The 23,469-nt window shown below is 35.9% G+C and overlaps 1 protein-coding gene across 1 annotated transcript; it reads right to left on the reverse strand.

Annotated features, from left to right (window-relative positions):
- Positions 1-583: 583 nt before the first annotated feature.
- On the reverse strand, positions 584-23,162 carry LOC142240015 (calcyphosin-like protein). The gene is made up of 4 exons (XM_075311737.1): positions 23,079-23,162; positions 6,853-7,004; positions 1,327-1,504; positions 584-1,249 (listed from the first exon to the last, which is right to left on the reverse strand). Exons 2-4 carry the CDS (start codon positions 7,002-7,004, stop codon positions 935-937), a joined length of 645 nt encoding a protein of 214 aa, XP_075167852.1. The 5' UTR covers positions 23,079-23,162; the 3' UTR covers positions 584-934.
- Between the last annotated feature and the right edge of the window lie 307 nt (positions 23,163-23,469).

Raw genomic sequence — 23,469 nt, forward strand, 5'->3', positions numbered from 1 at the left:
TGTCGAAATCAGAAAAACATATATATGGAAGCTATATCTAAATCTGAACCGATTTCAACCAAATTTTGCACACTTGACTATACGACTAAGTGTTATGTTTGTACAAAATTTCAAGCAAATCGGTATAAAACTCTGGCTGCTGGGTCCATATTAATCCATATCGGGCGAAAGATATATATGGGAGCTATATCTAAATCTGAACCGATTTCTTCCAAAATCAATAGGGTTCTATTCTGACACAAATTAGGAACATGTGCCAAATTTGAAGGCGATTGGACTTAAATTGCGACCTAGACTTTGATCACAAAAATGTGTTCACAGACAGACGGACAGACGGACATGGTTATTTCGACTCAGGGACCCACCCTGAGCATTATTGCCAAAGACACCATGTGTCTATCTCGTCTCCTTCTGGGTGTTACAAACATATGCACTAACTTATAATACCCTGTTCCGCAGTGTGGCGCAGGGTATAAAAAGTAACCGTGAAAACAAGCTGGTTTTCAGCTTGAAAACTGAACATAGTACTCTGCTTTAGTTAGGAAGTTTTCTCCTTAAGACCACATAAACCCAAAAAGTAATGTAAAGCTTCCAAAATAATATTTTTATTGTAATAATCGGTGGTGTGCTCATTTTGAATGTGTTGGGGAACTACAAAAATGGGAAAATACGAATTTTATATCGAATAAGTTTTTAGGAGTAACTTTTAGTAGTAGTAGTTTTTATGCTAATCCTGCAAATTTTACATTAAATTTTATTCAGCGTATTATCATATAATAGTAATCGTGTAGACTATCACAATCTTCAATATTACTAAGTCCGGCATTTTTTTTTCCAATTTTATTTTGGTGTTATCATAGCTTGTGCAAATTCAATAAATAAAATTAAATATTTGCTAATGATAATTTATTTAGAAGTGATATTTTTTACTTCTTTAAAGTTTGTAGGCTCGGCGCATGACCAAATCGAAATAAGCATCTCTATCAATCGAAGCACTAACACTGCAATAGTAATTTACAAAATCTTCTTTGTATATCTTTCCACGCAGTTTTTCTTCTCCATTATCGAAAGTTTTCAGGAAATCACAAAGAATATCCTTCTCCGTCAATTCACCACTGAGATATTTGGGATGGTCTTTTACATTGTAGATGTTCTTTAAATGTTTCAAAGAAATGAAACCATCACCCCTGGGATCGGCCTTTGAAAAAGCTTTCTCGATAATTTCCATGCGTGAACGGGACAGAGTGGGCTAGTGGAGATATAGGGAATTTCGAATGATTATTAAGCGATATTAAAGCTGAAATTGTGTATATCTCTATTATTTACCCTTAATTTCATGAGGAATTCGGCGACATTGACACCACCATGATATTCGTCGTTAAAGTTATGAAACAATTTCATAATATCTTCCTCACTGCATTCTAAGCCACTCTTATCTACAGCTGCCTTAAATTCTTGAAGCGTTAGGACTTTTTTGCCATCATTTTTCTCGGAATGAAGGGTTCTAAACAAAAAAAAAATTATATTACTATTACAATAAAAAAATGGGCATAAAGATAAAATATTTTTTTAACATTCCTTGATTTTTATTCATTGTTATTTAAAAAATGTACATTGTTCATAAACTATGAAACGAACGAAATTCCCTTTTGTTGTAAAGTATATTCTTTAAGAGAAAATAAATCCGAATTCATGACAAGCGTTGTATCGATTGTTCTAATCTTTTATATTTGCTTTTATAGGTAGCGCCAAAAGAAAACTTTGTTTACCTGAAAATTCGTTTTTCAGAAAAGAAAACCTTTTTGTCAGCATAGATTTTTGTGCGATAGTTGTCTGCTTATGGAAATCATCCTAGTATCCACACAAAAGGAGGTTACGAGATATAAATCAACTAGATTTAAAACAACAGGCTTTGTACACACAAAAAAATTATCACCGAAATTTTTTTCAATTAAAGACTTAATTGAATCTTGAAACGGATTCAATTAATATGTTAATTGATTCAATTAATTATTTAATCAAATCCGAAGAAAGTCCAATTAAACAATGATTGATATTTATTACATTTCCAATTAAAATTAATTAATAATTAATTGATTCAATCAAGTTGTTAATCAATTCGGAAATAATTTTCAATTACAAACGTGATTGAAATGTTTTCCGTTCCCAATTAAACATGTGATTGAAATTGAATGGTTTTGAGCGATAGAGAGAAAGAGCATCTCCATCAACAACACTTGATGGATAGATCAGTCTGAGGAAGTAACTCGTAACGAATGGTAGGGTTTTTGTTTTTCGCGTAAATTGAAAAATTCTATCTTCTACGTTCGAAACATGTGCATAAATATTTGAATACAATAACAAGTCAAAAGAAAGGGTCGAAAAAAAAGATAGAATGTGCAACAACAAATGGCCATGCGGTTAAGGGATGCATTTGGAATTACCTGCGTTTGTGTTTTGCGGTATTGTAAACATGGAACACAATCTACATTTATTGAAGGTAAGTAATTGTGAAATGTGAATACAGTTTTCCATCGAAGCCTGTTTATATTAAACGGTGTAAAATAATAAATTTTTTAATTCATTTTCTTTAGTGATCAATTTTATTTCGCCAAATTGGGCAATCCATCATTTTAATTTAAAACAAGTATATACGGCCGTAAGTTCGGCCAGGCCGAATCTTATGTACCCTCCACCATGGATTGCGTAGGTACTTCTACTAAAGGCTGTCATCCACAATCGAATTACTTGGGTTGCGATAACACTTGCCGATGGCAAGGTATCGTAAAACTTTTTAACACTGTCTTCTAAATTGTAAGTTAGCCCATACGGGGTATATATTAAACAAAAAAGGCCGATTAAATACGTATATAATATAGTTTAACAAAATTTTCTACACAAATGAAAACTTGACAAAATTTGCTATAGAAATAAAATTTTGACAAAATTTTCTATAGAAATAAAAACTTGACAAAATTTTCTATAGAAATAAAATGTTGACAAAATTTTCTATGGAAGTAAAATGTTGACAAAATTTTGTACAGAAATAAAATGTTGACAAAATTTTCTACAGAAATAAATTTTTTACAAAATTTTCTATAAAAATAAAATTTTGACAAAACTTTCTATGGAAATAAAATTTTGACAAACATTTCTATAGAAATAGCCGTTTGACAAAACTTTCTATAGAAATGAAATTTTGACACAACTTTCTATAGTAATAAAATTTGACAAAATTTTCTATGGAAATAAAGTTTTGGTAGATTATTTTTGGCGATATGGACCAATTTTTGTGTAATAAGTCATCGGCTATATATAACTAAAGACCGATATTGACCAATTTTTACATGGCTGTTAGAGGCCATATATTGACAAAATGTACCAAATTTGAACCGCATCGGATGACTTTTGCTATATATAATTATGGACCGATATGGACCAATTTTTGCATGGTTGTTAGATACCATATACTAACACCATGTACCAAATTTCAACTGGATCGGATGAATTTCGCTCCTCCAAAAGGCTCCTGAGGTCAAATCTGGGGATCGGTTTATATGGGAGCTATATATAATTATGAACCGATATGGACCAATTTTTGCATGGTTGTTAGAGACTATATACTAACACCACGTACTAAATTTCAATTGGATCGGATGAATTTTGCTACTCCAAGAGGCTCCGGAGTTCAAATCTGGGGAACGGTTTATATGGGAGCTATATATAATTATGAACCGATATGGACCAATTTTTGCATGGTTGTTAGAGGCCTTATACTAACATCAGGTACCAAATTTCAACAGGATCGGATGAATTTTTCCCCTCCAAGAGGCTCCGGAGGTCAAATCTGGGGATCGGTTTATATGGGGGCTATATATAATTATGGACCGATATGGACCAATTTTTGCATGGTTGTTAGATACCATATACTAACACCATGTACCAAATTTCAACTGGATCGGATGAATTTCGCTCCTCCAAGAGGCTCCTGAGGTCAAATCTGGGGATCGGTTTATATGGGGGCTATATATAATTATGGACCGATATGGACCAATTTTTGCATGGTTGTTAGATACCATATACTAACACCATGTACTAAATTTCAATTGGATCGGATGAATTTTGCTCCTCCAAGAGGCTCCGGAGTTCAAATCTGGGGAACGGTTTATATGGGAGCTATATATAATTATGAACCGATATGGACCAATTTTTGCATGGTTGTTAGAGGCCGTATACTAACATCAGGTACCAAATTTCAACAGGATCGGATGAAATTTTCCCCTCCAAGAGGCTCCGGAGGTCAAATCTGGGGATCGGTTTATATGGGGGCTATATATAATTATGGACCGATATGGACCAATTTTTGCATGGTTGTTAGAGACCGTATACTAACATCAGGTACCACATTTCAACCGGATCGGATGAGTTTTTCCCCTCCAAGAGGCTCCGGAGGTCAAATCTGGGGATCGGTTTATATGGGAGCTATATATAATTATGGACCGATATGGACCAATTTTTGCATGGTTGTTAGAGGCCGTATACTAACATCAGGTACCAAATTTCAACCGGATCGGATGAATTTTGCTGCTCCGGGAGGCTCCCCAAGCCAAATTTGGGGATCGGTTTATATGGGGGCTATACGTAAACGTGGTCCGATATGGCCGATTTTCAATACCATCCGACCTACATCAATAACAACTACTTGTGCCAAGTTTGAAGTCGATAGCTTGTTTCGTTCGGAAGTTAGCGTGATTTCCACAGACGGACGGACAGACGGACAGACGGACGGACGGACGGACATGCTTAGATCGACTCAGAATTTCACCACGACCCAGAATATATATACTTTATGGGGTCTTAGAGCAATATTTCGATGTGTTACAAACGGAATGACAAAGTTAATATACCCCCATCCTATGGTGGAGGGTATAAAAACAGTTAGTACAGTATAAGAATATTTTTGCAATCAAAAGGCGGGTTATCGTGTTAAACTTTTAAAATTGTAGAATTTCTTTTACTTCTATTTTTTTACTCCTAGCAATACAATCTCTATGTAATGGTAAAACAGTTCTTTCTGTTGGATTAAAAAATATCAAAAAATATTTGAAAATAATAAAATATGTATTTTCCATTTATATTTTTTCATTTCCAGAATTTACAAAGTATCATCAATATGGTATAATACCAAATATTACATTGCTTTGCTATTATTTTTGTCTCTGATTGATTTTTATAGACGATTTCAATGTGTGGAAATTTTGGAAAGGAATTGCTACTAAAATTCAATTAAACCGAGCCCTTTTATGCCAAAAGACTATAAAGGCAAATGAAGATTATAACTAAGGAACTAAGAATTCGGGTAATATTTAACAAAATTAATTTTTGATTAAACAAAAATAAGTTCTAATTATTCTGTTTACTTTCAGAAAAACTAAGTTAGCTTACAGGTTGCTGACTTATTGGAAATCAAGGCGCATCTACATATTAGAAGGAGCATGCTGACATGGTTATTATGATAAGGAAGATAATGATTTATACAGTTTATTTTTTCACAAAACACACAAATGACAAGAACCAATTTCTTTTGTCTATTGCATAATTAACAAAAATAAAATATTGAATATATTTTATAAGAAACGCATATTTTTTTTATTTCAAATAAAACTAAATAAGATTTTGGGGACACAATATATACATTTTTTTATTGAATTTTTTTGTCAATTTCAATCACTGTTTTAATTGATTCAATCACACAATTAATTGATTCTGTGACAAAAGTCAATTCAATTTTTAATTGAAAATCGTGTTGGTTTTCAATCAAAATGGGTGATTGATACTATCATTTTCGTGATTGAAGACATTTCAATTAAAAAAATGATTAAATCCGCGAATTTCGTGATTGAAATCAAAAAAAAAAAATGTGAGTAGATAACCTCAAATTTCCAAGGACCGATGTTTAAATTAGACTGCTTCAGGATAATTATTTTATAAATTTGTATAACAGGATAAATTTGTAGTTAGTGACAATAAAACACCTTTGTATCTCATGAAATAAGAAATTTAAAATAAGCAAAATACGGCTTAACACACACAAAGACAAACTCTTTCCTCTTTTTTTATTAAGTTGTCTCCTGTATGAAATAATTGCACAAAAGGGAAGCTTAAATGCTTCCATCGGAGCACACAAAAAATCTGATTCAATAACGCAATTAAATGATCTAATTAATTTTTGAATTGAACTGTTTTCAATCACAAACAAGCATCGATCGCAGTTTTAATTGGACATAAAAAATACTTGATTAAAAACATAATTAATTAATTGAGAAAAATTGATATTGATTCCAAACCTCAATAAATTTTTTAATTAAAAACGTAACTATTTTCAATTACTTTCTTAATTCACTTTGTGTTTGTAATTACAAGATTCATTGCTTGAAATAAAATTTTAATTAAAAATAAAAAAATCTATCACCTTTTCTAACTGTATCAATTAATTTTTTAATTAAAAATTTTAAAATTTGCAATCATTGAATTAATTAACTTTCCATCTTGTTGATTGTATCAATTACTTTATTAATTGAAAATTTTTTCAACTTCAATCAACTTTTTAATTGGAAATACTTTGGTGATATTTTTTCTGTGCATGATTTTTGTTCTCGCCAGCGAGAGTCATTTAAATTCGAAATTGCCCATTTTTATTTGTTTTTTATATGATTTCTTTACATCAAAAGAAAACATTGTTTGTCTAAAACTTCATTCTACACTATGGTAGGATATTGCAACGGAATTTTCTTTTTTTATTTTTTCTTAGTGTAATTCTTATATGAGACATTTTAATATATTTCTAATTACCTGGCGAAATTCAATATACCACCAACTCCCTGCGTAAAGCACATCAATCTTAAACGATCAATTGGATCCTTTTCCACTCCATTGGCCAATTCTCTACGGGCACGATTGACAAGTGTGGCTTCTTTCAAGTAAAAATCGTCCCGAAAGCTCATCTAAGGAAAAAGGGAATGAGTGATAAAATTTCTTCAAAATCTTCTTTGCAACAAAGTTCTTTGCAAAATTTTCTAAAGCAAAAAAATACGTTTGGGATATTTTTGTCGCAAATGTTGTTTTTTTGTTACATTTGAATTTTTTTCATACTCGTAAGTTTATTGCTTATTGCAAAACCTAACATTCTTTTAAAAAATTAATTATTTCGGTTTCCAAAAGTTGTATTTGGTACGACGTTTGTAAAAAAGGGGACAACTAAAATAGCTTATTTTCATCAAACATACTTTTTATACACAGAAAAAAAGATTATTTGATAAAAAAATACGAAGATCCAAACGAAATATTTTTAAATTTTCCTGCGATAAACTTGTTTTATCGAAAAAATTTTCTAGTTTCAACTGATAAAAGAAATCCACTATTCAACAAAAATATCGTAGTCATTTTATCACTTACAAAACCGATAAAGAAATCCACTATTCAACAATTAGGTTGTAGTAGATTTGTAAGTTTACTATAAATAAAAAATACACAATTTGATAAAAAGCGATTTATCAACATTAAAAAATCCTGCTCTCGATAAAAATGCCGTAAGCATTTTATCCATTTTTTTATTGTAACATTAAATAAATAAACACTCGAATTGTTGTTTTCATTGCAAATATAATTTTTGACTAAATACTCATTCCATCTCGAATTCAAATCGGCGGCAGCTGGATGTTTTAACTCAAACTCGTTTCCAATCTGTAAATAAGATTAACAGTTGTAAGATATTAATAATAACTTAGTAACAATACTAGCAGCACAATAAATACTAAATCACAAAATGAACATCTAATACTTACTTCTTCCAATTTTTTCTAAACTAAAAATGCTTGTTCACTGTTTAAATGTTACGATATGAATGATAGAAAAATGAATCAACAATTGATGGGAATAATAGAATATTTTTTGATGCTTCCAAAAACTAACGGTTTCTAAATTCTTTTGTACATTCTCATACGAAAAGTGAGAACATCACTTCTTTTTTTAGTTTTCTCTCTGGATGCTACAAACTAATGTATGTGCGCAACATAAAAAATAAAATTTATTAATTAGTTGATGTTCTTTTTCGACCAACTAATTGATAAAATCATAACAATATCTTTATCAGAAGAAGGATATTTTTTATCAAACATATTATTATTAAATACTCGTACATTTTGCCGTTGATATCACAACATTTTTTATCAAATAAACAAGTATATACGGCCGTAAGTTCGGCCAGGCCGAATCTTATGTACCCTCCACCATGGATTGCGTAGGAACTTCTACTAAAGGCTGTCATCCACAATCGAATTACTTGGGTTGCGATAACACTTGCCGATGGCAAGGTATCGTAAAACTTTTTAACACTGTCTTCTAAATTGTAAGTTAGCCCATACGGGGTATATATTAAACAAAAAAAGGCCGATTAAATACGTATATAATATAGTTTGACAACATTTTCTATAGAAATGAAAACTTGACAAAATTTTCTATAGAAATAAAATTTTGACAAAATTTTCTATAGAAATAAAATTTTGACAAAATTTTCTATAGAAATAAAAACTTGACAAAATTTTGTATAGAAATAAAATGTTGACAAAATTTTCTACAGAAATAAATTTTTTACAAAATTTTCTATAAAAATAAAATTTCGACAAAACTTTCTATGGAAATAAAATTTTGACAAACATTTCTATAGAAATAAATGTTTGACAAAACTTTCTATAGAAATGAAATTTTGACACAACTTTCTATAGTAATAAAATTTGACAAAATTTTCTATGGAAATAAAGTTCTGGTAGATTATTTTTGGCGATATGGACCAATTTTTGTGTAATAAGTCATCGGCTATATATAACTAAAGACCGATATTGACCAATTTTTACATGGCTGTTATGGCCATATATTGACAAAATGTACCAAATTTCAACCGCATCGGATGACTTTTGCTATATATAATTATGGACCGATATGGACCAATTTTTACATGGTTGTTAGATACCATATACTAACACCATGTATTTCAACTGGATCGGATGAATTTCGCTCCTCCAAGAGGCTCCTGAGGTCAAATCTGGGGATCGGTTTATATGGGAGCTATATATAATTATGAACCGATATGGACCAATTTTTGCATGGTTGTTAGAGACTATATACTAACACCACGTACTAAATTTCAATTGGATCGGATGAATTTTGCTCCTCCGAGAGGCTCCGGAGTTCAAATCTGGGGATCGGTTTATATGGGAGCTATATATAATTATGAACCGATATGGACCAATTTTTGCATGGTTGCTAGAGGCCGTATACTAACATCAGGTACCAAATTTCAACAGGATCGGATGAATCTTGCCCCTCCAAGAGGCTCCGGAGGTCAAATCTGGGGATCGGTTTATATGGGGGCTATATATAATTATGGACCGATATGGACCAATTTTTGCATGGTTGTTAGAGACCGTATACTAACATCAGGTACCAAATTTCAACAGGATCGGATGAATCTTGCCCCTCCAAGAGGCTCCGGAGGTCAAATCTGGGGATCGGTTTATATGGGGGCTATATATAATTATGGACCGATATGGACCAATTTTTGCATGGTTGTTAGAGACCGTATACTAACATCAGGTACCACATTTCAACCGGATCGGATGAATTTTTCCCCTCCAAGAGGCTCCGGAGGTCAAATCTGGGGATCGGTTTATATGGGAGCTATATATAATTATGGACCGATATGGACCAATTTTTGCATGGTTGTTAGAGGCCGTATACTAACATCAGGTACCAAATTCCAACCGGATCGGATGAATTTTGCTGCTCCGGGAGGCTCCCCAAGCCAAATTTGGGGATCGGTTTATATGGGGGCTATACGTAAACGTGGTCCGATATGGCCGATTTTCAATACCATCCGACCTACATCAATAACAACTACTTGTGCCAAGTTTCAAGTCGATAGCTTGTTTCGTTCGGAAGTTAGCGTGATTTCCACAGACGGACGGACAGCCGGACAGACGGACAGACGGACAGACGGACGGACGGACGGACATGCTTAGATCGACTCAGAATTTCACCACGACCCAGAATATATATACTTTATGGGGTCGTAGAGCAATATTTCGATGTGTTACAAACGGAATGACAAAGTTAATATACCCCCATCCTATGGTGGAGGGTATAAAAATCTGTAACGAAATTCAAAATGTCAATGCAAAAGTTTATCAAATTTTTAATAATTTTTTTGATAAATTTAACAAAACCTATTTTTTCTGTGTACCCTCCACCATAGGAAGGGGAATACTAGCTTTCGAATTGTTCCCAGACCCCATAATGTATAGATATTCTTGTTGATCGTGGTAATATTCTGTGTCAAGCTTGCGATGTCCTTCCGTCCGGCTATTCATCCGTCTGTGGAAAACACGTTGACTTCCCAGCAAAATAATTTAGAAGTTCTTCTAAAAGCACAACTTTAGGTTAGGTTAGGTTAAAGTGGCAGCCCGATTAAGATTCAGGCTCACTTAGACTATTCAGTCCATTGTGATACCACATTAACTAAAAGTACCTATTACATATGGGCACTTCTAGTTTTAACCGCTGAACCTTCTTGATTATTTTTCTTTGTTGAACCAACCAGATTGTTCCAAAAACAGTAGCAGACTGCTTAAGTTAACGTTTTCCAGATCCGCCAGTAATCTGAAGCTATATGCTCCTAAAAGTTGCTTGCGCTTTACACAAAATGCAGGACACTCACACAAGAGGTGTTTAATTGATTCTTTTTCCTCCGCATCATGACAGCTCATACAATAGTCATTATACTTCGCGCCAATAGTTTTTGCAAAATCGCCTATCAGGCAGCGACCCGTTATAGCAGATATCAGGAGTGATATCTGACGTCTCGAGAACATTAGCATATCTAGTGTGCGGTTTAAGTTGAAATGGGGCCATATTTGCTTGGTGTCGTTACAACCCTTGCAATTCTCCCATCGAACATTTGCCATCATAACAGCCTTCTCACGCAGCATGAGCTTGCAGGTAGCTAGGGGCATACCAACAAATTCTAGTTCCCCTGGAATATGTAAGGTAGTCCCTAGCCTTGCCAACTCATCCGCTTCGCAGTTCCCCGGTATGTTCCTATGGCCAGGCACCCATATTAGGTGAATATTGTACTGCTCAGCCATCTCATTGAGAGATTTGCGGCAGTCGATGGCCGTTTTCGAGTTGAGGAACACAGAGTCCAAGGATTTTATTGCAGGTTGACTGTCTGAGTATATATTAATGCCCACATTTTTTGGAACATTACTTCTCAGCCAATTCGCCACCTCTCTTATTGCTAATATTTCAGCCTGAAAAACACTACAGTGATTAGGTAATCTTTTCGCTATTCGAAGTTCCAGATCATTAGAATATACTCCGAACCCCACTTGTCCATCCAATTTGGAGCCATCAGTGTAGAAATCTATATATTCTTTATTCCCCGGGGTCTGTGTGCACCACGCCTCACTGTTGGGGATTAGAGTCTCAAACTTTTTGTCGAAAAGTGGACTCGCCAAAGTGTAATCCACTACGTTAGGCACATCTGGCATTGTTTTGAGGACAGAACTGTGACCGTAACCTTTTTCCGACCACAGCGATAGTTCGCGCAACCGCACAGCCGTTGTTGCAGCTGACTGTTTGGCCAAAATGTCTAAAGGCAATAGATGCAGCACGACATTAAGGGAATTTGTTCCTGTCTTGCTGAATGCGCCTGAAATACACAAACACGCCATACGCTGAACTTTATCTAAACAAGTCGGTTTCTGAAGTGCCGGCCACCAGACTACAACACCATATAGCATTATAGGTCTAACCACTGCCGTGTATAGCCAATGCACAATTTTTGGTTTCAGTCCCCACTTTTTTCCTATTGCCTTTTTGCACGAGTACAAAGCTACAGTTGCCTTTCTCGCCCTTTCTTCAATATTAAGCTTAAAGTTCAGCTTCCTGTCCAAAATAACGCCAAGGTATTTTGCACATTCACCAAAGGGAATTTCAATACCCCCTAAGGAAATAGGCCTAACCGTGGGAGTTTTGCGATCGTTGCAGTACATGACTAATTCTGTCTTTGCAGGATTTACCCCAAGACCATTGTCTTTCGCCCATTTCTCAGTCATCCGGAGGGCCCTCTGAATAATATCTCTGATTGTGGATGGGAATTTTCCCCTGACTGCCAGAGCCACATCATCTGCGTATGCCACCACTTTTATCCTTTCTTTTTCTAGAGTAACCAGAAGGCTATTTATAGCAACATTCCAAAGAAGAGGTGATAGGACTCCTCCTTGGGGAGTGCCTCTGTTCACATACCTTTGTATGTTTGCTTGTCCTAGTGTGGCTGAAATACGTCTCTTCATTAGCAGTTCGTCTAACAGCCTGAGTATACATGGATCAACATTCAGAGTTGTCAGTCCATTTAATATCGAGCTCGGATGGACATTATTGAACGCCCCTTCGATGTCTAGAAACGCCACGATTGTGTATTCTTTGACAGATAGTGAGCTTTCAATAAAGCTGACTAGTTCATGTAGTGCGGTCTCAGTAGACCTGCCCTTCGAGTATGCATGCTGTCGTTTCGAGAACAAACTTGAATCGATGCTAGTTCTAAGATAAATATCTATCATCCTCTCCAGAGTCTTAAGTAGGAATGAGGATAAGCTGATTGGTCGGAAATCCTTCGCCCTCGAGTGAGAGGCTTTTCCCGCTTTAGGTATGAAAACGACTTTTGTTTCCCTCCACTTTCCTGGGATATATGATAAGTTGATACATCCTTTATATATCACCGACAACCAGGGGATAATTTTGTCAGTTACAGCTTGTAACTCCGCCGGAGTAATTCCATCAGGTCCAGGGGATTTGAATGGTCCAAAGCTATTTAGCGCCCATCTTATTCTAGTTTCCGATACAATTTCCTCGACAGGAAACGACCGCTGAGCAACTGTGGCACCGCCAGTACATGGTTCAACCGTCTGATTTCCAGGAAAATGTGTGTCCAATAGTACCTCCAGCGTCTCCTTACTGGACGTTGTCCAATTGCCCTCCGATGTTTTAATGAAACCTGGAGCGGAGTTGGTGGATGCTAGAACCTTCCGTAGTCTGGAAGCCTCGGACGTATTCTCAATACTGCTGCAGTAAGCATTCCAAGAGTTATGCTGAGCCTTTCTCAGTTCTCGCTTGTATCCTCTCAGATTCTTCTTGTAAGCGTCCCAGTCCTCAGGGGCTCTGGTGGACTTTGCCTTGTTAAAGAGCTTCCTGCAGGATTTCCTCATATTACTTAATTCCGTAGACCACCATGGTGGTCGATGTTTCCCCCTTGGCTTTCCTCTAGGGCATGCAGCTTTCAGTGAGATGTTGAAGGCCTTAGTAATCCGCTCCACTGCGTGTTCGATATCTTGCACATTTCTCATATTTGTCTCTGTTATTTCCGGTATCATCATATTGAACGATTCCCTATACCTATTCCAGTCAGCTTTCCTAACATTTGGCGGAAATATGATCTTGGTGATATGAACATCAAATTTGAAACTGATGTAGCGATGATCTGAGAAGCTGTGTTCACTTAAAACCTGCCACTCAGATATCATTTCATTTAGTTCTTGCGAGGCCAAGGTGATGTCCAAAACCTCTTGCCTGTTTTTAGTGACAAAGGTTGGGACATCTCCCTTGTTGCAAACTACCAGATTAGTACGCAAAATAAACTCTATTAGCGACTCTCCCCTTGCATTAGTATCACTACTTCCCCATATACTATGATGTGCATTCGCATCGCATCCCATAATGAGTTTCGCCTTTGTTTTCAGTGACTCCTCCACTAAGGTCTTAACGGCATATGGAGGCATCTCCCTGTCATGCCCCATGTAGACCGAAGATACCCAATATTTGCATTTGGCTATTTCTAAACTTGCAACGACAGTGTCTGTATTGCACATTGAGGGAAGCAGAAACAAATTGAGCTCGTTTTTAGCAATTATACAGGCTCGATTTACATCATTACCAGTATACTGCAATAGTTTGAACCCCGGAGTACTTAATTCACATATTTTGTTTTTGTAAACATATGGTTCTTGAATAAGAACTATATCTATGTCCCCTTTCATCAGGAGAACTTTTAAGGCAGCACATGCAGCCTTACAATGATGAAGATTTATCTGGAGGATCCGTAGGACCATCGAGATTTTCAACAACCGTCACATCAGCCGCTTCGATCGAGTCATCAAGAATGTCCTCTTCAGAGATATCGGTGACTCTCGCAATAACCATAGGTTCGACTTTGGTGAGTTCTGAGGCAATAGAAGCCTCCTCACGCATACGGTATCTATCCATGTCTTCAACTTTGGTATCTCCCTCGACTTCGCAAGAGGATCCGCTTACTTCTGATTCAGACAGAGGCTTGTCCATTTCTGAATCCTTTAGCTGATCGTTTTTATACACCTTCATTTGGATATAATGAAAGCCATAACATACACGGCCCTGGGACTTTGCCAGATGTGGCAAAGACTGAGTGTTCAATATAAACACTGCATGCCGTCTTGGTCCATCCACTTCATCCAAACGGCCAACCTTCCAATCAGCTGTTGGAAGATCTGGATTGCATCGTTTCAGTCTATTTAAAATAGATTCAGGGTCAGAAGGGTTTGCAGGTATCCAGGCATGTGCTCTAGGTCTAGCCGGTATGTCTTTCTTCTCGACTAACTCTAGAGCAGCTCCTTCCCAAACTTCACCAATTAGTATCAGAGCAGCTTTAAAACATTCTATAGACCTCTGGTCCTCAAATGCGACTAGCTTAAATCGTCCTTGATACCAACCAGCCTCTTGGTGTCGAGGATCTGGGCCGGGAAACTTTTCCAGTACCTGTGAGTAGACGACAGATAGAGCATTCTCAATTTCCCCCCATTTTTGCTTTGGAACCATACCGTCCAATGCTCCTTTATTAATGATAGCCATCACAAGGCTATCTTTAGCAACTGAGGCAAACGATCTTTGATCCCTTTTGGAGGATGGCAGCTCATCCGGCGATCGTTCCCTTTTTCCAGTCTCAAGAATTCCTTGAGCCCATTTTAAGGAATCGCTTTGTTTAGCCGACAACGTGCTTGGGTCGACTGATCCTAACTTCTTTAGGATAAACAAAGCATTTCTGCGTTCCTTGAATCTCTTTCGTGAGGGATTACCTCCTTTTGATGTCGTTACCTTAGAAAAAGTTCGACTTGTCAGTGTGTCGCCACCTGTCGACCCGTCTACAGGTCGACTAATTGGGCCTAACTCTTGGTCATTGCCCAGATTTATAACTCCAGTCGATACCCGTCCACTGGGCCCTGAAGTTAGCAACCCAGTGGATGACTTGGAATTTCGCTGCATGGTGGCTTAATATCCCACCACACTTGAAATTCGTAGTAGGTACCTATTACTATGAGTTTATCCGCTATTGAAAAAACACGTCCGTTCCGTTCGACGGTTGAATAGGAAGCACAACTTTAAAAACACTTCCAAAAGTGTCCTCCTAAAGATGTTCTTTATTTTAACTACACAGGAAGTCCTTTTAATTCAATTTTTATACCCACCAACATAGAATGGTGTCGGGGGTATAATAAGTTTGTCATTCCGTTTGTAACACATCGAAATATCGATTTCCGACTATATAAAGTATATATATTCTTGATCAGGGAGAAATTCTAAGACGATATAACGATGTCCGTCTGTCTGTCTGTTGAAATCACGCTACAGTCTTCAATAATGAAGCAATCGTGCTGAAATTTTGCACAAACTCGTCTTTTGTCTGCAGGCAGGTCAAGTTCGAAGATGGGCTATATCGGTCCAGGTTTTGATATAGTCCCCATATAAACCGACCGCCCGATTTGGGGTCTTGGGCTTATAGAAATCGTATTTTTTATCCAATTTGCCTGAAATTTGAAATCTAGAAGTATTTTATGACCATAAAGAGGTGTCTCAAAAATGGTGGGTATCGGTCCATGTTTTGGTATAGCCCCCATATAGACCGATCTCCCGATTTTACTTCTTGGGCTTATAGAAACCGCAGTTTTTATTCAATTTACCTAAAATTGGAAATCTAGAGGTATTGTAGGACCACAAATACGTGTGCCAATAATTGTGAGTACCGGTCCATGTTTTGGTATGGTCCCCATATAAAACGACCTCCCGATTTGGGGTCTTGGGCTTATAGAAACCGTAGTTTTTATCCAATTTGTCTGAAATTGGAAATCTAGAGGTATTTTAGGACCATAAAGAGGTGTGCCGAAAATGGTGAGTATCGGTCCATATTTTGGTATAGCCCCCATATAGACCGATTTCCCGATTTTACTTCTTGGGCTTCTAGAATCCGAAGTTTTTATCCTATTTGCCTGAAATCTAGGGGTATTTTCGGGTCATAAAGAGGTGTTCCGAAAACGGTGAGTATCGGTCCATATTTTAGTATAGCCCCAATAAGAACGATCTCCCGATTTAACTCCTTGGGTTTTTAGAAACCATAGTTTTTATCTGATTTGCCTGAAATTTTAAATATTCTGGTATTTTTGGCTCACAAAAACGTGTATTGGATTAAGTTTTTATCGGTCCATTTGGTAATGCCTCCATATAGACCGACTTCACTTCATGAGCGTGTAGAAGGCGCACCGATCATGAAAATTGCTTGAAACTCAATGTAAAATTTCCAGATTTTACTTCTACAGATTTAAGATTTCAAATGAATTGTGTTGCACACTTACAAGAGATGTTAATGATTCCTCTAAAACTCAAACAAAAATGGTTCTTATAAATCCAGAATCTGATATAGTCCTCATAGGTGAAATCTTTAAATTTATCTTCGGGAAGTGTCCTCAAGCCATCCTGAAATTTCAAAGGAAATCCTAATATTTGGTTCATGGTGGTGGGTATTTAAGATCCGGCCCGGCCGAACTTAGTGTTGTATATACTTGTTTATAACTCGCTTTTTTTCATATTTTTATACCCACAGCCATAGAATGGTGATAGAGGTATAATAAGTTTGTTCTTCCATTTGTAAGACATGGAAATATCGATTTCCGACTATATAAAGTATATTCTTGATCAGGGAGAAATTTTAAGACGATATAGCCATGTCCGTCTGTCTGTTGTAATCACGCTACAGTCTTCAAGAATGAAGCACTCGTGCTAAATTTTTGCACAAACTCGTCTTTTGTCTGCAGGCAGGTCAAGTTCGAACATAGGCTATATCGGCCCAGGTTTTGATATAGTCCCCATATAAACCGACCGATTTGGGGTCTTGGGCATACAGAAACCGTACATTTTGCCCAATTTGCCTGAAATTGGAAATTTAGAGATATTTTAGAACCATAAAGAGGTGTGCCAAAAATGGTGAGTATCGGTTATTGTTTTGATATAGCCCCCATATAGACCGATCTCCCGATTTTACTTCTTGGGCTTCTAGAATACGTAGTTTTTATCCAATTTGCCTGAAATTGGATATCTAGAGGTATTCCAAGGTCATAACGGGGTGTGCCGAAACTGGTGATTATCGGTCCGTATTTTAGTGTAGACCCCATATAGACCGTTCCCCCGAATTTACTTCTTCGGCTTCTAGAATTCGTAGTTTTTACTCAATTTGCCTGAAATTGGAAATCTAGAGGTATTCTAGGACCGTAAAGAGGTGTGCCGAAAATGGAGAGTACCGATTCATGTTTTTATATAGCCCCCATATAGACCGATCTCGCGAATTTATTGCTTGGGCTTCTAGAATCCGTATTTTTATACAATTTTCCTGAAATTTGATATCTAGAGGTATTCAAGAGCCATAAAAAGGTGTGCCGAAAATGGAGAGTACCGGTTCATGTGTTGATATAGCCCCCATATAAAGGTGTGCCGAAAATGGTGAGTATCGGTCCATGTTTTGATATAGCCCCCATATATACCGATCTCCCGATTTTACTTCTTGGGCTTCTTGAATCCGTAGTTTTTATCCAATTTGCCTGAAATTTGCAAGGTCATAACGAGGTGAGCCGAAACTGGTGATTATCGGTCCATGTTTTGATATAGCCCCCATATAAACCGATCTCCTGATTTTACTTCTTGGGCTTCTAGAATTCATAGTTTCTATCCAATTTGCCTGAAATTGGAAATCTGTGTGTCGGTACAGTTTTTGATATAGCCCCGATTTGGGGTCTAGATTCTAGAACTTCAATTAGATGTGCAGAATATTGTGTGTATCCCTCCATGTTTTTGGCATAACCTCCATTAGACCAATCTCCCTATGTAACTCCTAGGGTCTTTAGGTTTAGAATTGTAGATTTAGATTTAGAATTGTAGTTTTTATCCGATTTGCCACAAAGTTAAAATATACTGGCATTTTAGACCCACAAAAAAGTGTATAGATGTAGTTTTATCGGTCCATTTGGTAAGGCTCCATATAGACCGATTTCAGATCTTGAGGGTAAAGGAGATGCACTGATCTTGAAAATTGCTTGAAAATGAATGCAAAATTTCCAGATTTTACTTCTAGTAATCATTTAAATAATTGGGATAAAAATCTACAGACTTTAGATTTCAAATCAAGGCGTTATTTCATCATTTTCTTGCACAATTACAAGAGATGTTTCTGATTCCTCTAAAACTCAATCAAAAAATGGTTGTTATAAATCCAGAATCTAATCTAGTCTTCATAGGTAAAATCTCTACATTTATCTTCGGGAAGCGTACTGGTTGAACTGATCTGCTTGGGAAAATATCTCTCATCAAACCTCCCTGAAATTTTCAAAGGAAACTTTTGTATTTGATTCATGGCCGAGCTTACTGCTGTATATACTTGTTAATGGGTAATTTTAACTTTTTATACCCTCCATCATAGGATGGGGGTATATTAACTTTGTCATTCCGTTTGTAACACATCGAAATATTGCTCTAAGACCCCATAAAGTATATATATTCTGGGTTGTGGTGAAATTCTGAGTCGATCTAAGCATGTCCGTCCGTCCGTCCGTCCGTCCGTCCGTCCGTCCGTCCGTCCGTCTGTTGAAATCACGCTAACTTCCGAACGAAACAAGCTATCGACTTGAAACTTGGCACAAGTAGTTGTTATCGATGTAGGTCGGATGGTATTGAAAATGGGCCATATCGGTCCACTTTTACGTATAGCCCCCATATAAAGGGACCCTCAGATTTGGGTTGTGGAGCCTCTAACAGAAGCATATTTCATCCGATCCGGCTGAAATTTGGTACATGGTGTTGATATATGGTCTCTAACAACCATGCAAAAATTGGTCCATATCGGTTCATAATTATATATAGCCCCCATATAAACCGATCCCCAGATTTGGCTTGTGGAGCCTCTAAGATAAGCATATTTAATCCGATCCGGCTGAAATTTGGTACATGGTGTTAGTATATGGTCTCTAACAATCATGCAAAAATTGGTCGACATCGGTTCATAATTATATATAGCCCCCATATAAACCGATCCCCAGATTTGGCTTGCGGAGCCTCAAAGAGAAGCAAATTTCATCCGATCCGGCTGAAATTTGGTACATGATGTTGGTATATGGTCTCTAACAATCATGCAAAAATTGGTCCACATCGGTCCATAATTATATATAGCCCCCATATAAACCGATCCCCAGATTTGGTTTGTGGAGCCTCTAAGAGAAGCATATGTCATCCGATCCGGCTGAAATTTGGTACATGGTGTTGGTGTATGGTCTCTAACAACCATGCAAAAATTGGTCCATATCGGTCCATAATTATATATAGCCCCCATATAAACCGATCCCCAGATTTGGCTTGTGGAGCCTCTAAGAGAAGCATATTTCATCCGATCCGGCTGAAATTTGGTACATGGTGTTGGTATATGGTCTCTAACAATCATGCAAAAATTGGTCCACATCGGTCCATAATTATATATAGCCCCCATATAAACCGATCTCCAGATTTGGCTTGCGAAGCCTCAAAGAGAAGTAAATTGCATCCGATCCAGCTGACATTTGGTACATGGTATTTGTATATGGTCTCTAGCAACCGTGCAAAAATTGGTCCACATCGGTCCATAATTATATATAGCGCACATATAAACCGATCCCCAGATTTGGGTTGCGGAACCTCTAAGAGAAGCAAATTTCATCCGATCCTGCTGAAATTTGGTACATGGTATTGGTATATGGTCTCTAGCAACCGTGCAAAAATTGGTCCATATCGGTCCATAATTATATATAGCCCCCATATAAAACGTTCTCCAGATTTGACCTCCGGAGCCTCTTGTAGGAGCAAAATTCATCCGATCCGGTTCAAATTAGGAATGTGGTGTTAGTATATGGTCGCTAACAACCATACCAAAATTGGTCCAATCACACAAAAATTGGTCCATATCGGTTCATAATCATGGTTGCCACTCGAGCCAAAAATAATCTACCAAGATTTTATTTCTATAGAAAATTTTGTCAAAAGTTTATTTCTATAGAAAATTTTGTTAAAATTTTATTTCTGTAGACATTTATGTCAAAATTTTCTTTCTATAGAAAATTTTGTGAAAATTTTTATTTCTATAGAAAATTTTGTGAAAATTTTATTTCTATAGAAAATTTTGTTAAAATTTTATTTCTGTAGAAAATTTTGTCAAAATTTTATGTCTACTTTGTCAAACTGAATTATATACGTATTGGATAGATCTTTTTTCATTTAATATATACCACGTATGGACTTACATACAATTTAGAAGATGGTGTTAGGAGGTTATAAGATACCTTGCCATCGGCAAGCGTTACCGCAACTTAAGTAATTCGATTGTGGGTGGCAGAGTTTAGAAGAAGTTTCTACGCAATCCATGATGGAGGGTACATAAGCTTCGGCCTGGCCGAACTTACGGCCGTATGTACTTGTTTTGTTTCAGATTAAAACCAGATTAAGAATTAATAAAATGGAGCAAATTAATCAAATTTTGTCGATAAAAGTGCTAAATCCATTCTACAAAAAATTTCGAATTTTTGAAAATATTTGAGGTCAAACGTTTCAGACAAGCGTAAGAATGCATTGTCAATCAGAAAAAATATAAAAATTATTTGTTTGGCAAAATATCACAAAATTTTTTAATTCATATCCAAAACACTGAATTCTGGTCACAACTTAAAAAGTGATTCAAATTCAGTGCAACGACTGTTGAAATGGTGGACATCCGTCCTATGACAAACCCATTTTAAATTCGTCGCTTCTGCGCCAATTTTGCACCACTTCCGGATCCAAAAAGAACATTTTCAGTACTTTTTCGGCGACGCTTTTTTGCTGGGTTCTGAACGAAAGCAATTATCGACTTGAAACTCTAAATATACTTGGGTGTACACAACAATCTTGTATATAAATAGAACAATATGGTTGCATGCATTGCTTGTGCTTTGTTTGCCGATATATCTTATTGTTATAACAATAAGAGCTACATGGCACATTGGTGGTTGCGTACAAACTGAATTATCCATGATTTTATTCCCCGTCTGGACAAACGGTATCTTAAGCCTTATCGGTATCTTAACCCACAACCCAAGTAATTCGATTGTGGATGCCTGTCTTTAGTGGAACTTTGTGCGCAATTCAGGTCGAACTTTCGGTCGTGTGTACATGTTTTCACATCGAATTGATATATTGATCCTTCCACTGAATTATTTGGTCTCAAAAAATGCACTCACGCGACACTAAAAAACTACTAAAAAAACATGCCCGGTTCAAAAGATTTTGTCTCTACACTAATGATTTTGGTATTGATTCCCAGCCCAAGAAGCGGAGATTTGAAGTACACTGAAAAAACAGTGAACCCACCAGGAAGAAATCTTTTGGTTTATTTTAGAAAATTTTTAATATTTTTTGAAAATTTTAACTAAACAGTATTATAAACGCTGGCATCACGATATCACAAAAATAAGTAAATATTTTTCGACAAATTTAAGAAAATTTATTAGACCTAATTAAGTCTTTTCACTTGTTAAAGAAAATTTTGTAATTTAAAAAAATGGAGTTCAAAATTGCAAGAATGTCTTTAGTGACATACGAAGTTCATGATTAACGCATTTCTAGTAAAATTTGCAAGTTTAAAGAAATAATGAACTATGTTTTGACAAATACGAATTTAGTAAATCTTTATACCTAATTTATGTATAATTTTTTTCTCTTGTTTTAGTTAGTTTAACTAACGTACGCAAAAAATTATTAGAGTAAAGGAAACTTTCTCCAAACATAATAATTCCATGAACTACAATAAAGTTAAATTTGCTTTAGTGAAATAAAGAATTCAGTTTTTTTTTTAGCGTAAGGATACATTTCAGACACAATTCTCTTTTAAATTTGAATTTGTCGTACTTAATTCGAGGAAATAAGTTTTAATTTATTAACATTTTTAGCTTTTTTCCTAACATGCTATCACAACATTAAAAGCATGTTAATGACGACTACTTCAATTTCCGAATTCAGTCTCAACTAAAAGTAACAGTTATGCTACGTTTCAAGCAAAAAACGTCTTTGAAATAATGTATTGAAAAACATATAATATCTTTGAATGCTGTTTTGCTTTGTATCACACACAATATTTTATTATTTTATGATATCTCTAAATTGTATCGGTTACGTTAGTGTCCTTTAATTGGATCTGTTTTTCATTTGCACTGTCCATATAAATCCACAATTATCTGAATACACCCAGAGAAGGAATATGATCAACTCAAACATGTTTTAAGAGCAAAATGTTATTTTTGGGTGGTGACAATGTAACATGGTTTTCGCAACCATGTTATTTTCTCGGAAATCATGTATCTGATTTCGGCAAGCAGGTTATATTTGACGAGAAAATAACATTTTAGTGACAAACATATTACATGGTCACCATACAAAAATAACACTTTGCTCTTAAAACATGTTTGAGGTGATCATATTCCTTCTCTGCGTGTACTATTCATATTGGTTTGTAATGTTTTTTATTATATAACGTAGATATTTTTTCCTTTTTTGAAAAAACATTTTAAAGAAACCTTATTTCACTTCATGTTTTCATTCACTTCAAAAGTTTTCGTTACCTTCTGTACTTCTCAAAATGAACTGTTAACTCAAAGATTTCTTGCGGCGTTCAGATGTGTACTGATACTGTATTCGAATCAAAATGTTCTTGTTAGAAATATGAGAAAAAAATACAAACAAAAATTCACAAAATTGTTCTGCATATTTGTCTAACGGCGAACGTTCCTCTTTTTAGAATTCCAATAAAAATTAAATGCAATCGCTATAGAAATAATTGGTATGTACATAAAAAAAAAATCTCAAAAAGCAATGAAGCTTATCATTATGCGCTGCAGACTAGAAAACGGTTATATAGAAATTTAAGTGATACATTTTCAAACTATGATCGAAGCAAAATGTCATAATGTTGGGAAGCTCTAATAAAATTTCGTTGGACATCGAAACGTGTCT

Source organism: Haematobia irritans, chromosome 1 (assembly GCF_050003625.1).
Source record: "Haematobia irritans isolate KBUSLIRL chromosome 1, ASM5000362v1, whole genome shotgun sequence".
Lineage (NCBI taxonomy): Eukaryota > Metazoa > Arthropoda > Insecta > Diptera > Muscidae > Haematobia > Haematobia irritans.

Coding starts and splice junctions, on each gene's coding strand:
- LOC142240015 (XM_075311737.1), bottom strand. CDS start 7,004: ATGAGCTTTCGGGACGATTTTTACTTGAAAGAAGCCACACTTGTCAAT. Junction 1,505..6,852: donor GGTATATTGAATTTCGCCAG/GTAATTAGAAAT, acceptor TTTTTTGTTTAG/AACCCTTCATTCCGAGAAAA. Junction 1,250..1,326: donor AATTCCTCATGAAATTAAGG/GTAAATAATAGA, acceptor TATCTCCACTAG/CCCACTCTGTCCCGTTCACG.